Source organism: Helicoverpa armigera, chromosome 9, assembly GCF_030705265.1.
Source record: "Helicoverpa armigera isolate CAAS_96S chromosome 9, ASM3070526v1, whole genome shotgun sequence".
In the NCBI taxonomy this organism is placed as follows: Eukaryota; Metazoa; Arthropoda; class Insecta; order Lepidoptera; family Noctuidae; genus Helicoverpa; species Helicoverpa armigera.
The window spans coordinates 9,917,070-9,934,261 of NC_087128.1; the positions used below are offsets into that span (position 1 = coordinate 9,917,070).

Here is a 17,192-nt window from a genome sequence, read left to right on the forward strand (position 1 = left end):
GTTCTTTTTATTACGTTAATACTCATTTTAAAGGGTTGTTTTAGGGCATTTGTTCCCTTTATATTGTTATAATATTTAGGCATTTGTTTTCCAATAAAAAGAGAACCCCCGAATTTTTGATAAGTATATTTAAAAAATAAATGGTAACATCTAGCAGCGCCGCGCACCTTCGTTGGTTGCTATCCGCACGCGCGCAGTCGAAAAATGTCATGTTATCTTACTCGCTCTTAGCTGAAATCGATTAATAATCGACTAAAATAGTTATAATTTTTTATGTAAAATCATAGTTTATTAAAAAACATTGAAAATAAGACCGACCGACTTATTTTGCAACATCAAGTTTACTATAATTATTCTACAAACAATTTTATTGAAAAAACTATTCATGCTTCCTGGATAGTTAAACGATTATGTATTATCAAAAATAAAATACCAAATTCAATTATGATTATTTATTCTAAATTATGACTTACTACACTATGCTATAATAAGAATAAAATGTTTAACACTTTAAACATTTGTGACTAAGCCAGACCCTCCCTTTTCTTCCATTCACTTTTCAACTGGGCCATTTTTTTCTTCTTAGATTCAGTTTTTCTGTATTTATTACTTTCTAGTCGTTTTTTCTGTGCTGCTACACTATTTTCGCCATTTAATTCCTCATCTAATTTGGCAATCAATAGTTCACGAGCTTTCTTTCTATTTTCATCTTGGCACCTACTTGTGTGGCATTTTATTACTGTACCTGTGAAAAAAAAAATTGAATTAGAGAATAAATTCTCAGAATGCAAATGGTGGTAAAAAAAAATAATTGGCAAAAGACAATACCAACTGCATACAAAAAAAAACTGTTTATTTTGCCCAAAATATTAGAAAGGTTAAAACTAGAAATCAAAATGCAATATTGTTTTTTTTGTTTACAACTGTAAGATTTTAAACAAGATGTTTTGTTTAGTAAACAAAGAATTTGGGTACTTTTTACCTGTAGGAATATGTGTCAGAACTACACAATTAGCATTTTTGTTAACTGCCTGCCCACCAGGCCCACCGCCTCTAACAAATTGTTCAGATAGCTCATTCTCATTTATCTTAGGCACCTTAGAATAATCAATCGTGTGTTTCAAGGCAATAAACACGCGGGAAATCAACGTCGGTTGTATGCGGTTTATGGGATTTAACAGCATTTTATACGACTGCACCACGCCTCAGCAATGCTTCACCTTTCTGTAAAAGCATAAACAATTTATAAGTAAGTAATATAATTAAAAATATAATCTTTAAGATTGTATTTTGTAGGTGCTATACAAAGACCGGAAAAAATAGCATATTGACAATGATCTTCAGTCAAGGTTATCAACGTAAATATTTAGCCAAAATACCATCACGGTCACATCATTGGAGAACAGTGATAATCTGCTGCTAAGGGGACTTAAGTCTAATAAATGTTTACATGGGAATGATACCTGGTACGCAAAAGTTATATCTTCGGCTTTAGTCAATGTTTTGTTATTCCTAAACTCGGTAGCAACCCTCCGCCTAAAGTACGCGGGATCAGTCAGTGTCAGCGACTTTGAATATAACATTAAATGCTTATACAGTTTCAGGATCTCTGATCGTGTAACTTGCATGTTAATGTTTGGAATAAAACAACAAAATGATTCCGTTCAAACAATCACACTAGCCATACATAACCTCAGTTCAGTCCAAACGTCCAATAATCAGCTGAGAATCTGTCTTAAGTTTGACATAGGTCTTCATTTCGTACAGAAACGAAGATAATCTGCGGTCTAGTCTAGAGTTTGCTTTTTTATTATTTTTTTAGCCATAGAATTACCATATACGACATGAGAACAACAAAGCAAAGTACCTACTTTTGGTAACTAATTATTTTAATGATATTTACACTTATATGATTATAGATGACGACACGACGTCATAATGTGGCATAGTGATAGTAATAATCGGGGGTCCCCCTCAGCAGCTACGCGATGACGTTTGACTTCGGCTAGTGATGTGACATGCTCGTGTAAGATTTCTGTTGAATCGATTTGGACTTTTTTATGTTAAACATATAATTTGCAAACAAAAATAATTTTCCAACAGTTGAAATCCAACTATCATAGCACAGGCTTCCAATCTAAGCTGGTACAGCTGAGTACCTTTGTTTACAGTGAACGACTGCTTAGCTAGCTTCGTCAACCCGGTTACCTTGGCAACCAACGCAGTGGTAAGACCGGTTATAAGGCTTTCTGACTTCTACTACCCAGTACCCGTAACGAACGAGCGCAGAGCAACCGCCAGAGGAGTTCAAATGACAGCCAGGGCCAAGCCAACTGACCCATTGAAGCGTGGCTTTCTAAACACCTCATCATGACAAAATTATCACCAATCCATGGACCAACCGCACCAAGTTTTGCTTAAACTTCTGATCTAATCCATCGATGTCTGCAGTTAAATGGTAAAAATCGATAGTTGTACTTTATTAGTATCGAGATTACAATCGATTCAGAGGAAACGTGTCGCAACACTAAAAGCTAGCAGCTTACTTTGACAAATTGAAAGAAAACAAAAGTTAAAAAAATAAGTTTGTTGCGCACTTGCAGAAGTGTTTTTAGTTATATTGTGATTAAGGGCTTTCAGTGAAAATGCAGTCTGACTCCCGTATACAAGGATTCGATGTAGAAAACATCATCGGTAATAGCGATGTAATGAATATTGATATGATGTCAGAAATTGAAAAAGAACTCCAGGATAATCCCTACGACATGATATCTCTAGTGTTTCTTCTGTACGATACTCCTGACACGGCCCTGCAACGTCTGATAGTGTTCCAGCGTGTTTCCAACGATGCCGCATCCTCGATAAACCTGAATATGCTTCACGAGTGGTTGCGCCATGCCAAACACGATCCCAACTGGAAACATCAATTTGTCGAGGCCCTTCTGATCTGCCAACTTCACAGCGTAGTCAGGAAACTTGGCTTTCACGTGCAGACAGCGCGCAAGTACTACCAGACTGACAACATTGCTGTTAAAATGTACGTGAATCCAATGAAGAAAGCATTGTACAAACTGTGTGAGAGTATCAACTCTGATAATCTGTTAAAACTGAAGAAAACTCTCCTGACATATGATATTGATGCAACAGAGTATGACTCCTGTGAATTGGTGTTCTTGAAGCTGATGTGTGATAAGTTCATAACTATCAACCAGTATCAGTACAACAGCAAAGTTTTAGGGTTTAAGGTAAATGTAGACAAGCTTATCAAAATTGTAGAGAATTTGCCTGGACTGAGGAAATTGGCTTTAGAGATCAACATGTTGCAACAATCAATGACTGAGGAACCAAGAACAACGATTGTCACAAGTACTCCCTCTCAGCACATGAAGGTTGATGAGTCGAAACAAGCAAAAGTTGATGAAAATTATTACAACATGGACTTCGATGATGTCTTTGAAATGCTCGGAGAATTGAAATTAGATGAAATGACCCAGGAAAGTTTAAAATCTGATCGCAAACAGTTAGACAATGATAGCTATGAAATTAAGAGTAACAAGAGGGTTGGTATTTGTGTAATTATTAATCAAGAAAATTTTTATCCATCTAAGCAAAGCATAGAGATCAAAAATGGTCAAACACAATTAGACAAGAGAATTGGCTCCGACAAAGACAAAATGGTTTTAGAAAAGACTATGAAATCCTTGAACTTTGCTGTGATCAGTGCTACGGATATTGGCCATAAGGCAATGTTAGAATTTATTATGGATGTGGTGAAGAATAAAGTTAGTGAAGAGGACAGTATTTTCATGTTATGTATACTGTCTCATGGAGTGAGGGGACAAGTGTATGCAGCTGATTCGGTCAAAGTTAAGATGGATGATATTCAGAACATGTTGGACTCTGACGAGGCTGTAAACATACATAACATGCCCAAGTTGCTTATTGTACAAGCATGTCAGGTTGATGAAGCCTCACATCCAGTGCTGGTAGCAGACAGCCCAAAAGACTACTGTAATTTAAAGAAGACCAATTTTCTCATTTACTATGCAACATCCCCAGACCTAGAAGCTTACAGAAATGAGAAAAAAGGTTCTATATTTATACAGATTTTATGTAGGACTATTCGTAAGTTTGCCAATGTGGATGTATTGTATATTTTTACTAAAGTTACAGACAATGTGACATTGCTTTGCACAAAAGTAGGCTGTGCTCAAGTGCCAATATTTCAATCTACTTTGAGGAAAAAGCTGTATTTACAAATTCCCCAGTAATGGGAACTTGAATTATATGTATGTAATTAATTTGTGATAATTGGACAGTCAATTAGGAACACCTGCAGTTAGTAGTTAGGCTCATTTGCTTCTAATTAACTATCCGCTGTATTATTAACAACTGGATTAAAATTAAACTTTTTGAGTGCAATGTATTTTACTGTATAATAAATATTTTTATATAACGAATAAAATATTATGAATATAATAGTTGTCATACTTTTTGGCCTTAGCGGGATCTACCCAATGATAAATTAAACAACAGCTTTTTATGCAATATTATCTATATTTATAGCGACATCTGTTTTTGTAAAGTCCATCACTGCTGCTTCTAATTTCTCTCGCTCTTCAACTGTTTTTAATTTTGACCACATTCTATCTAAGTAAGCTCTTTGATGCTTTTGTATGAACTTAAAGCTATGCTTCAGTGTGGCACCAACATGTAGAGTATTCAGTCTAACATCTAGTTTACCTATCTTAGTAACAAAAGGCAGAGTACTAGTTACAAATCTATGTGGCCCGTGCCGTGATCTTATTATAGCTATCCTGGTATTCTCATTACAATATTTTGTTAGGAACCCATTTGTTATAGCAGCAACACCAAAATCGCCGTGCAGAAGTTGAATTTTATTTAATAATGTGTCGTGGAAGATCTTGGGTTTCAAATGTAGGGGTTTATCGTCAGGCACTATTGGAGAGACGATTTCAACAGTAACGTATCTGAAAATTAAGGTAATAAAGTTTTAATGTCAATAAAAAGTTAAGTGCACTTCTCAGTGATTCTAATTAAAGTTTAGATATATACCTGTGTTTGAAACGCACCATTGCAAAGTTATTTTCAAGAAAAAATATATTATGTGGTTGTTAAAAATTCTTATAAAACTCCTACAAAACCAAAACAACGGCACGCTTTCTCTATTCGGTTACTGTCACTACTGTCAGTGTCATCTCATCTATACCACAGAAAACATATCACTCCACAGACTACCAGTGTCAGTTGATTCCAAGAAATATTACAAAATTATCTTAGCGTGATGAAAGATAAGAACATCTAACAATCGGTACTTCATCATCTGCCTGGCTTTTTCCCCAAATATGTTGAGGTTTCCTGGCTAACCGGATGCTGATAATGGTAAGATGAGAATCGAATGCAGGATGCAGAGAGAGACGGACGGACGCCTCGGCACATCACTCATGATCATAATGACAATGACAGCAACAGAAAAGTTATATTTTACATCGGCGCCAAAATTGAATTCAGCTTAATAAATAAATTCTGTCCTCTGACGATTTCGTCAATTTTGAGGATTTTCTCACCGATTTAATATCTACACTTAATACAAATGTGATTTCTGTATACGTCGTGTAGTTCTATATTGAAATGTTCTAGTTACAGTTGATACAACAATCAGTGGCAAGTTCAAAGGACTATAAGGTTATCTATAAAATGAGACTTGTTTGTATTTATTACTTCATACTTATCTTAACTAACATCAAGGTCGTTTTACCCGTTCATTGTGTAGCTGATTAACATTCACTCCGCATGAATGCAAAGGTGAATTCGTTAATGTTTTCTTAATAGATTTTAATTCATTGATAAAGTAGTTGTTGACAAGGTAATTTCTCCGCAGTTGTTAACTTTTGCGTTCAAAAGGTTTGTGTTATAGTATCAAGAAGTGTTTAACTTTGTAAAATGAGTAAAAAGGTTTATTTTATTGGCGTTGATGTGGGCTCTGGCAGCGTACGTGCCGCGCTAGTTGATGATAAAGGCCATGTCTTAAATTCCTCTGTTAAGGAAATACAGACATGGAAACCAAAAGTTGATTACTACGAACAGTCATCAAATAATATCTGGGAATGCTGTGTATTCGTTATTAAGGTAAGCTTCTATAAAAATTTACATAGCTGAAAGTTTCTTGTGTACTTACTGTTATTTTCATGGTTGAATGTTAATTTTTCAGAATGTAATCGCAAACATAAATCCTGAAAGTATAAAAGGTATTGGATTTGATGCTACATGTTCCTTAGTAGCATTAGACAAGCAGGGAAGGCCACTATCAGTCAGCACAAACAATAATGAACAGAATATTATTATGTGGATGGATCACCGAGCGCAGGCTGAAGCTGACTTTATTAACAAAACCAATCATGACATCCTCAAATATGTTGGTGGAAAGGTCAGCTTAGAAATGGAAATGCCAAAACTGCTGTGGTTGAAAAAAAACCTACCAAATAAATGGAATGACTTTGGTTATTTCTTTGATCTACCAGATTTCTTGACATGGAAAGCTACCGGTTCTTTGAGCCGTTCATTGTGCTCTTTAGTTTGTAAATGGAACTATGAATGTAGCACAGATGGTAAACAACAATGGAATACAAGCTTCCTGCGAGAAATTGGGTTGGAAGACTTAATTGCGGATGACTTTAAGAAAATAGGCAACAAGGTTTTAATGCCTGGAGAATTTTGTGGGGGGTTGGCGAAAGAGGCTGCAGTCACTTTAGGGTTACTACCTGGAACTCCAGTTGCTACATCAATTATTGACGCTCATGCTGGAGGATTGGGCATGATTGGAACACATGGGGATGGTATAGACAAGGAGATGTCTTCTCGTCTTGGATTAATTTGTGGGACATCTACATGTCATATGGCTGTGAACAAAAAGCCTGTTTTAGTCCAAGGAGTTTGGGGGCCTTATTACAGTGCTATGGTCCCTGGTTTGTGGCTAAATGAGGCTGGACAGAGTGCATCTGGGATGTTATTAGACCATATAATATCAAGTCATCCGGCTGGTGCTGAACTGCTTAAGACTATGTCTTCTGGAGAGTAAGTTTCAATGTTTTTAATATTTTTATCTAGTATATTTTAACCAGAGTTCTTGCCAACATCAATGGCGGCTTGCAACTAACTTCCGAGCATAGACTAGTGCGTGTGGCCCCCGCCTACACCTATGTCACCTTTTGATGCCTGAAAAAAAGTACCCATTTCACTTTTACGTAAGAAAGAAATGTTATATTATACAATGTAAACAAACATGTTTCAGCGCCCGTATTCACTTGAGAGGTCTACTCTCAGAGATGGCAAAGCAAGAAGGTTGCAATGACGTTTGCTACCTAACCAGAGACATCCACGTTTGGCCCGACTTCCACGGCAACCGGTCGCCGATAGCTGACCCTTCTATGCGCGGAATGATCTGTGGTCTCTCCATAAACAATAGTGAAGCGAACCTGGCACTACTGTACTTGGCTACGTTGCAAGCTTTAGCGGTGAGTATAAGTACATACAGCTCTGGTCAAATAACTTTGCCTCTCTGAAGGTATTTTGAAGCTAGCTGCCAACTACAGCGATAGAACTTGCAGTGACTGCACTACTAGCATCGTCATAAGTCTTCTTCCTGTCCTATTCCCAAGTTATTTGAACGGCACAATATGTATTTTTCTTCCATTCCTCTCTATCAGACGTCATACTAGCATCCTTTTCCTCCTTATTCATGTCCTCTTTCAGGCAATCAATCCTGAATCCATCTCGGTCTACCTCTGCCTTTCCATCCTTCCACATTAAGTATTTATATGAAGTGGCTTCTGCGCGCCTCTGCAGAAATGCAGTAAGGTAGTTGCCCACATCTGTCCACCGATTTCCTGGAGTTACTGCACGTGTTATTAGCAGTTGTAACCAGCAGCTCGCTTTAGCAGTGCCTGCTACCTTCGAAGTGGCAGTTATATTTGACAAGGCCTGTAATATCGGTGTTATTTAAAACCCATTTTATGATGTGATACCCACTATCTATATTGCTTATTAAGCCAAGCATTGTTTATTATCTTTGTCTATACTAATATCTATAGTTCTATACAATTTTATAAAGGTGCAACATTTATTTGTTTGTACTCTAAAGGCTCGGAAACTACTGAACGGATTTGAGAAAGTCTTTCACTGTTGGAAAGCTACACTCTTCGTGAAACCGCGGGAAAACGGCTAGTGTATGATAAATATTTTCCTTTCCTACTCGGTATTTCTATATAGTAAAGAGTTGATGTAGTAGGTATGTACAACACAATATATGCGCTGATGGGGTAGGTAGTCAATCAAATCTCAGTTCTTCAATCAAATTAAAATATAAATTGTAATACCTATCCTACATTGTTTCAGTACGGCACGAGGCACATTATAGACGCACTAGTGTTGGCAGGTTACGAGCCTTTCAAATCGATGCTAATCTGTGGGGGCATCTCGAAAGACCCCTTATTCGTCCAAACACAAGCAGACTCCGTTGGCTTGCCTATCCTGAGGCCTCATGAAAAAGACTCCGTTTTAGTCGGCTCAGCCATTCTCGGAGCCTGCGCTTCAAAATACTTCCAAAATGTACAGGATGCTGTGGCAAATATGGGCGGCACTGCTGACGTTATACAACCTGTTCCAAGCACAAAAGGATACCACGATAAAAAGTACCGAGTTTTCCTCAGAATGTTTCAAGATCAACTCAAGTATAAAACTATTATGAGCTCGAACCTTTAGTTTAGTTGCTTTGTGACTTCTTATAATTTTTGTATCGGATTTCAGGGTAATTTATATTATAAATCATGTTATTGTTGCGTAGTTTTTAAGTAAATAAAATCTTATTTTAAATCGAAAACAGTTTTTTAACTTATTTAAGTCTTCCCTACATAATAAATTTTATTGAATAAAAATCAAAGGTAAATTGGTGCATAAAAAAGATCGATAATTTGAAAATTGGGAATTGTCATACTGTCTCAATGCAAGTAGGCACTGACGACTATATACTCGATTTTGTGAAATTCAACTATGCTACCCTCGTTTTTGGCTTACCTATTTTTAAACATGTGAAAGAAAGAGACAACTTTTTAGGTAATTTTATATTAAATTGCTGATGAAAAATAAGTACGTAGTATCAAAACAAAAACATCATTTTAATAGTGACTCACTGTAGATGCCTATCCTAGATGTTTTGCTTGTCACTTTTAGTTTGCTCTGAAAACGCGACATGCGAGTGTGCAACATTTCCTGTATATTTTTCAGCTCGACGCATCGCGTGGGAAGAGGGTTGCCATACAGGAGGACTTTCATGAGGCCATACTCGCCGGACTGCAAGTTCTCCTGCTGATACTCCAACACTGATACTAACTTTGTAACGCTCAAATAGGTCAAGTCGTTGTACTGTAGATTTAGGTAGCATAGCACGAAATTACCCACACAATACGGGACACCATCTTCGACTTTTACATTGGAAGGACTAAATGGGTCCTCAAACGGCCCAGCCAATTCTTTGGCTAACAAATCTGCCTTCGCGTCCACATTCTCTTCACTCGTAGTATCCTTTACTGGCGTAACGATCGTTTTATTCTGAACTAACTTACGAGTATGTTTTGCGCGTGCAATTTTCTTGTGTGACGTCACAGTGGTGCTGCGAGCGCGAGACTGGACGCTCGGTGCAGACCGTTTTTGAAGGCCGCCCATACCACGAACGCATTCCAAATAAAGTCGGTGTTTCATCCTCATGTATATCATAAGCCGATGTTTTCTTGCCCTGTTTTCAGCTTCAGTTAAAGGGAATTTTATTAACTTATTAAATAAGTGGCTCGCACCTTCATCGCTGATAGAATTATCAGCCAAGTTCAAATATCTTAAATGTCTATTACTTCTGAGAGCTTCTGCAAAACATTTAGCGCCTGTATCACTAATCTGGTTTGAAGATAAATTTAAGGTAACCAAGAATTTTTCCGCATGTTCCGAAAGGTGCAACTCGGCAGCTAAGCGCTGACACATATCATCGTCAATTCTACATCTGGACAGGGACAGGGATTTAAGACAAGAATTAGGTTTCAAAAGGATGTCATAATTAGCTTCCCTCAAGGGGCAGTCGTCTAGACATATTTCTGTGATCGTGGAACGATTAAGGATTTTTTCAACCTCCTGAACTACAAACTTGTCTATGCGACAGTTTTTGATCGTAAACTTATTTAGCTGTTGGTAGCTGTTGACAATTAATCCAATGAGTTTCAGAGCGCTCTTCGGTAGGATAATTTGTCTGAAGTCACAAATCTTTAGCTCTGTGAGGTGACCGTGGTCATATTTGGTTATAAGTTCTAAAGTGACTCCCACTTCAGGTCCATAATAGGTCTGGATAGAATAAGCGTCTGGTCCAAGTGGTGAGGCAGTAATACGTTTGTATTTTAATTTGCTTTCGTGAGACTTCGGAGTTTTTTTATCTAAAACATTTAAAATCATTCATTAAAATTCACAAATTAGAAACGCCGACCCCAACATAGTCGGGGAAAGGCTCGGGAGATGATGTATGCCTACCTAGTCACTAAATGGTAATGTTGAGTCGAGGACCAAAGTTACATCACCATATTAATTTTGTTTCAAGGGAGTTTTAAAAATGGGTCACCGATCTACAGAAATGGATGGCAAAACATGTCGACGTCTAGAGTTTTTTTCCTTGTATGAAGATATCTTACCTCGGATAACATATTCTTTGCAGATAGCGATACCAACTGGACAATTATATCTTTTGAAAACTTCCTTTAAACAAAAATCAAAATCGGCATCAGAGATGGTTCCGCGCGATTTAGTCGAACTGAAAGACTTGTATGATGGCAAGGATCGGAATGAAGGCGCTGCATACATTGTAAAAGATCTCAAAAATAAAACTAATATAAAAAATTGTAAATTATTAGAAAAAATGTAAAATATATCAATATCAAAAACTCTGTCAGGCAGTAGTCAAATATGATTACCGACTGTTACTGACCGACAGCGACATGGCTTTTTATGAAGAATGTGGTCAGCAGGTGAACTAATGCAGGATACCATATTGAAATGTTATTTTAGAAGAGAAATATCATTTTAAATGATACTGGTTATTATAGATAAACCTAGGTTGTAGGTACCTCCAATAATACAAACCTCATCTGACACGCAAACTCTATTTAGCCAAAACTAGTAGTAGACAGCAGTATCTAGAAATTATTTACCTACTCTTTTATCTAGGTAGGTACATTATAATTTCCAGCGGTAACGCTAAAGTAAGAGCAATGTGACATTGTTGATTATGAGATATCCAATAAAGGGTTAAAAGAACATACAAATTCAATTTCCTCATTTCAGTCTTTGTTTTCAAATATTTACGAATTTTGGTTTTTCTGGCCTTTAAAAGCAAGGCAATTTGTAAATGTCTACAATGTACGAACTCACTATCCTTGACCTATTTTCTCGTGGAGGCTGCTTTCATCTCCCCTACTACGTATTTAAGCGAGTTTTCATCGGTTGCCTTTCCAATGCAAAGTATGGATTTTCTTATGAGTTTCGTACTAATCGATACATCGAGGTAGGTACCTATGTGCTTTATGGATAATACTCAATCAACTTGATTAGTGAATTTATTCTTTGAATACTCGCCATATTATAATTAGTACCAAGAAGTCCTTTAATTTATTTCTATTGACGTATTGAGCTAGGCTGTACCCAATAAAATGCTGACAAAGAACACCGTGTTTAAAGAGACGCACGTGTAAGGTCTATGTTAGGGACAGGAAGGGGCCGGCTGGGTCACGGTCGCTGACGTCACGGGACACCTCAGCCTCCCTATGCGGCGCTGTTCCCCTTGGACAAACATTCGTAAAACACCATCTAATGAAATTAACTTCCACAATTTTCTGTGACGCTATTAATCTTGTGGAGACGCATGTCTTCACAGGACCGCTAACATGATTTTCCACTTCTCACATAGTGGTCCTAAAGTTAAAGGTAACAAAATTAAGGGTTTCAGGCCCTTAACCTCGATACCCTTAACCTGAGGTCAGTTGAACCCTTCAATCCCTTATTTTCTCCGATACCTACGAATCATATTATCGTTATAAGACGAAAAAGAAATGTCATTAAAGGGACGACCCTAGCTAGAGCATTAAATTATGTAACCTTTTTACCTACTTGCTAATTTAAAGATCACTTACATTACAGGATTTAAGTTATTTTATAAAATTTGCTATTCGTATGTCCACGGAACATAAAAAGAAACAGTTCCGTTTTTTAATCTGCCTATCTAATTGCGTAAGCGTGGATTAATAGTAATTTATATGTTTTATGTATGTGTTTAAGGGGAAAAAACATAGTATATTTAGTTACCTAAGAAGCTGAGAAATTTATTCAGCTCGTTCAGGTAATTAAATTATTATTTTCCTGTTGGGTCCTAGTATAGGAATAAATTAGCAATCATAACGGTAGGTACTCAGGGTAATGTGTACGCATGTTTACTTTAATGTTGCGGTTTATATATTATTCGTGGGTTCTGCCGTGTGTTACTGTTTACACAGGAAGTATTGTGAGCTCCCATCTTTGGGTTTATGATAAACTTGAGGGTTTATTGTGTATCTACTTACCTACCTGCTGTCTTAACATATCAGAAAGTGAGCAGCTTATTTACTTTTATGTATGATATGTACCTATATGATATGTATGTAAGCAGTGGCGGATTTACAAACTTGCCGCTAGTAGGCCATTCAATTTTTGCCGCTTCTAATGATTGTGAACTTAATGATATTTCTGTCAGTTACTAGATTATTTTTGCAAGCCTCTATGTATGTACCGAAGAGTTTAATGTTAACAAGTTTATATGACAGCGACTTTGAAGCGTAAAACCTCTGTAACTTTTAAACGGCTCAATCGATTTTCATCATACACTAAAAAAAAACTTAATTGAAATCGGTTCATTCGTTCGGGTGCTATGATGCAGTGGCGACGTAGCATCGGGTGGCACCCGGGGCGGACTACCTATTGTGCAGCCTCCCAAAAAAAAAACGACAAATGTAAATACTTTTCTGTTCTAAAACTCATTAATTTTGTAAAGTGAAAAAGTCGCGAGCGAAGCGAGCGCGAATTTTTTTTTAGTTTTGGTACACAAAAATATCTACGCAAACAAGAGTGGAAAAAAAACACTGCAAAGAGAAGAAGCCGCGAGCGTAGCGAGCGCGAAATTTTTGATGTTTGGGACGTAATAATACCTAAAGAAATCAGAAAATAGCCACTGTCAAGTGAAAGGCGCGAGCGCAGCGAGCGCGAAATTTTTTGAGTCTTGGAACACAAAAATACTCAAACGAGTTTGAAAAAACCAGTGTAAAGTGAAAAAGCTGAGAGCGCAGCGAGCGCGAAATTTTTCGAGTTTTGGACACAAAAGTCCTCCACGCGTCAGTTGTTTTTACTACTTCGGTGCTTTAACTTTTTGTTAAATTGAGGACTCAAAGAGCGCAGAACAAACCAGGAATGATGAAAAAAGCCGCGAAACCGCGAGCGAAGCGAGCGGATTTTTTATTTTATTTTTATTGAAACGCTATTAGAATATTTTAAAATTCATGATCACGTAAGTACCTAAGTATATGTATATTACAGTTTATTAATTTTGCGTTTATTAATCGTCTATTTATTAATGGATTGTGTACTCATATACTCAATTATAAAAAACCTGTAAAAAAAATTGCTAATTTTGCCGCCCCTCTAAATCTGCCGCTCTAGGCACTGGCCTACTTGGCCTATTGGTAAATCCGCCACTGTATGTAAGATATCTATGTCTCTAGATAGGTCTTACGGAAATTATCGTATATACATAGGTAAAATAATCTGGTAATTGGTGACCGATTTTTTTGTGGGAGAAAAATAGAACACTCTGATAGCAATAGTGCAAGGCAACGTGCTTCGTGCTCTTGCTATCAGCCTACAAAAAGTCGATCAGAAAATCCTCGTAGTAAATAGTTTAGATACCTATAAACTAAGTACCCAAGTTACATATTCTCGTTCTACAAGTCTTGAAAGCAAATCAATGAGACGTTACTTAAGGCAAAGGTGTCCTTTAATGTGTTCTGGATCACATCCCCGGGGACACAATTGGGGCGAATGTCATGTGTTGATTTATGTTCTTGATCCAAATAATGTTACCAGTAGGTATTTGGTAGGTATTTGATAAAATTCAAAGCTATGTACCTATAGGTAGCCCATAGAACTACAAACTATGCACTAAATAATTATCCTAAACTAACCGTGAAGGAACTAGAAATTGCAAACTTACTAAAAACAATACCACGAATAATGTTATTACCCTCTACATGGCACAGACGAGAGGAATAGAGACGTTCGCCTACGTGACTGAGACCCTTTTAATCATCATCCCTCACTCATCAATATTGTCTCTTGTCTCTGTCCTCTGGTCGTCAGTCCGTCAACGAATACCGACCGTAACCACAGTCCTCTGTCCCCGACATCCGACCGCCAATCAATCCGTTCGATCGACAGCTGTGACCGATTCTCATTTAAAACGATTACTACCCGAATAACGTTGTTCTGCTCGATCGGCTGAAAGTTCTGCTAAGTGTTTTTCCGAGCAATTAATATTATGCTACACATTTGACCTTTTAGGTGGTGATTTATTTAAAGAATGGATCTGTACATATTTAGGTACGTATGTGTATGTCATTGTAAGCATTCTGATTATGATTTATATACGTCGCTGTTAGTTGTGGTTTCACCCGTGTCCCGAGGGAGCTACTCCTCGGATAATGTAGCCTATTTGACTCGAGGATAATGTTATACTGAAAAAATATGTGAAATCAAACACACAAAATAAATCCTTTCTCTTTATAATATTTGTGTACAGTACAATAGGTAGATTTGATAGAATAAATAAAACGACTTGTTTTAACAGAGCAACCTGAATTTTCGCGATTCGTGATGTTATTTATACATGTTATCCTACGAAAATAATCACATAAGTAATGTTTTTGTAGGCAGCCTTTTATTATCTACAACTTCGTAATGGCAGCCAGTTACACGGTTCTCATGAACAAAGCAGTTACCCTAATTAACAAGCTTTAGAAATAAAGATAACCTTTATGTTATAAAAATAAATATGTAGGTAATGGTGCTTTTCCTTTTACTGCGTACCATCAGATCATGCGTCTATATGTTTAGGTACCTAATTACAAAACAATAATAGCCTTTCACTAACATACGCTATTGAACAAGTAAAGTTAATTAGTTTAATTGAATTGTTATAATAATTGTGCGTGTATAAGTATCGTATTGTATATTCCCTAGCAAAGATATTAGAAGTTGTATAATGTAGCGGTAATTAGGTATATTTAGAAAAGATACCTAGATAAAATAATTACTTAATAAATTACTTAGTGTTCAAGTATGGCTGGTTTCCTAATAATTTAATAACGCAGAAGTAATTCTAAATTCAGGGACGGCGCCCTTAGTTACAAAAAATATGTAGGCTATCTGTGTCTTGAAATATACAAATACATTTTCTGTCATCATTCAATGCTAAATAACTTCTCGGAAAATTCATTAAGTTTACATAACTAGATAGACATTGCTTAGTAGACATCAAACTAAGTGTCTTCGTCGAACTAACTTCTATAAACACGTTTGATGTAAGGAATACTTAGGTATTTTATGTAATATAATTTGGACAGTAAAAAATCAATCTCAGATGGTCGACGTCAATGCCGATTATCGGTCATTAATCAAATCGGAAAATGGGACTTTAAAAAAAGAAAATTACAATATTTCCTACCTACTATGTACCTACCTACACACATAAATATGGAAGGAACTTAATAAATGACAGGAGACAACCTCGATTGACAGTTTTTCATAGGAAAATATGTTATAGGAGAAAGAGAAAAGAAGATCTTTAATTGGATCAGGATCCAATCCAATGCCAGGGCATTGGTAATTTTTTTGGAAACAAAAGTGGCGTAACACGTAGTCTTTTTTGCACCCGGAGCATACTCATGGACATCGAATGTCAGAAATCTTGTTACTGCGACTGTTTTCGACGAAAGGGGATAATAGTACCATCTTTCTTTGTTTGTTTGATTTTCGAAATAGTTTTGAGCAAGTAAGAAGCGTTACAGCAAAATGGCGACAAAAGTTAGGTCGAGGATTGATGATGAAGGTCTGTAAACTCATTAAGATGTAATGAATCATTATTTATGTTACGCAAATTCAATAAACCATCTAAAGTGATTACGTAAGTAATACATTTACGAGCAACGGAGGCCAGCTACGAGTCTTTTGTCACTTATATTAAAAGACCCTGAAGCGAAATGTGAACTCCGTAGAAATTAGAAAAAAATATGGAATAAGTTGTAAAAGTATCATTCATAATTTATTAAATTCTTTCCGTAAGATGCCATTGTTTATCATAATTTGGTAGGCACTGGTAATTTCACTTAACGATGTTCCATTTTGATGCTTTACCGATGTTAATGTTATGGTTTACTTACTCGTATTTATTTTATATTTCGAAGCGGATCGTCGCTAGTGAGGTACCTATATGCTATTTATTGTAATCAGTCAATTCGTACAGACATGTTGTATCTATTATTTAGCTCGTTCCTACATTACACCTTACAAATAATAACAAGTTTATTCCAAGGAAGTAGTACGCTGTCGACGAAGCTATCATAGGAACCACTATGTGATTCATAGCTTCAGTAAAGCTATGTAACTCGAGTATTATGTAACTGGGTCGCAATCACGAGCTAGGAAAATTATTCAGTAGCCATAACACTTACCATATCGTTTCGTTTGCCTTTTGAAGAATATTAAGTAAGTGCTAAATATAATTAAGAATGTACCTAAGTAAAAAACCGGCCAAGTGAGAGTCGGACTCGCACGAAGGGTTCCGTACCAGAGCAAAAAAATCACGTTTGTTGTATGGGAGCCCCCCAAAATATTTATTTTATTCTCTTTTTCAGTATTTGTTGATATAGCGGCAACAGAAATACATCATCTGTGAAAATTTCAGCTCTCTAACTATCACGGTTCATGAGATATAGCCTGGTGACAGGCGGACGGACGGACAGAGGAGCGAAAACAATAGGGACCCGTTTTACCCTTTGGGTACG

At 36.7% G+C, this 17,192-nt stretch overlaps 6 protein-coding genes across 6 annotated transcripts; 2 read left to right on the forward strand and 4 right to left on the reverse strand.

The window, feature by feature from the left end:
- Positions 1-437: 437 nt before the first annotated feature.
- On the reverse strand, positions 438-1,184 carry LOC110369762 (mitochondrial translation release factor in rescue). Its single transcript, XM_049839645.1, has 2 exons — positions 983-1,184; positions 438-745 (listed from the first exon to the last, which is right to left on the reverse strand). Exons 1-2 carry the CDS (start codon positions 1,182-1,184, stop codon positions 525-527), a joined length of 423 nt encoding a protein of 140 aa, XP_049695602.1. The 3' UTR covers positions 438-524.
- Positions 1,086-1,768, reverse strand: LOC110369763 (uncharacterized). The gene is made up of 2 exons (XM_021325307.3): positions 1,464-1,768; positions 1,086-1,224 (listed from the first exon to the last, which is right to left on the reverse strand). The coding sequence occupies exons 1-2, from the start codon at positions 1,626-1,628 to the stop codon at positions 1,186-1,188; spliced, it is 204 nt and encodes a 67-aa protein (XP_021180982.1). The 5' UTR covers positions 1,629-1,768; the 3' UTR covers positions 1,086-1,185.
- A 743-nt stretch (positions 1,769-2,511) lies between these two features.
- LOC110369675 (caspase-8) lies at positions 2,512-4,479 on the forward strand. The gene has a single exon (XM_021325174.3). The coding sequence runs from the start codon at positions 2,646-2,648 to the stop codon at positions 4,269-4,271; it is 1,626 nt and encodes a 541-aa protein (XP_021180849.2). The 5' UTR covers positions 2,512-2,645; the 3' UTR covers positions 4,272-4,479.
- Positions 4,480-4,537: 58 nt separating this feature from the next.
- On the reverse strand, positions 4,538-5,234 carry LOC110369676 (ribonuclease P/MRP protein subunit POP5). Its single transcript, XM_021325175.3, has 2 exons — positions 5,077-5,234; positions 4,538-4,991 (listed from the first exon to the last, which is right to left on the reverse strand). Exons 1-2 carry the CDS (start codon positions 5,094-5,096, stop codon positions 4,541-4,543), a joined length of 471 nt encoding a protein of 156 aa, XP_021180850.1. The 5' UTR covers positions 5,097-5,234; the 3' UTR covers positions 4,538-4,540.
- Positions 5,235-5,497: 263 nt separating this feature from the next.
- Positions 5,498-8,899, forward strand: LOC110369674 (FGGY carbohydrate kinase domain-containing protein). The gene is made up of 4 exons (XM_021325172.3): positions 5,498-6,150; positions 6,233-7,095; positions 7,313-7,535; positions 8,416-8,899. Exons 1-4 carry the CDS (start codon positions 5,965-5,967, stop codon positions 8,779-8,781), a joined length of 1,638 nt encoding a protein of 545 aa, XP_021180847.3. The 5' UTR covers positions 5,498-5,964; the 3' UTR covers positions 8,782-8,899.
- Positions 8,900-9,131: 232 nt separating this feature from the next.
- LOC110369728 (uncharacterized) lies at positions 9,132-11,052 on the reverse strand. Its single transcript, XM_021325266.3, has 2 exons — positions 10,746-11,052; positions 9,132-10,493 (listed from the first exon to the last, which is right to left on the reverse strand). Exons 1-2 carry the CDS (start codon positions 10,912-10,914, stop codon positions 9,190-9,192), a joined length of 1,473 nt encoding a protein of 490 aa, XP_021180941.3. The 5' UTR covers positions 10,915-11,052; the 3' UTR covers positions 9,132-9,189.
- Between the last annotated feature and the right edge of the window lie 6,140 nt (positions 11,053-17,192).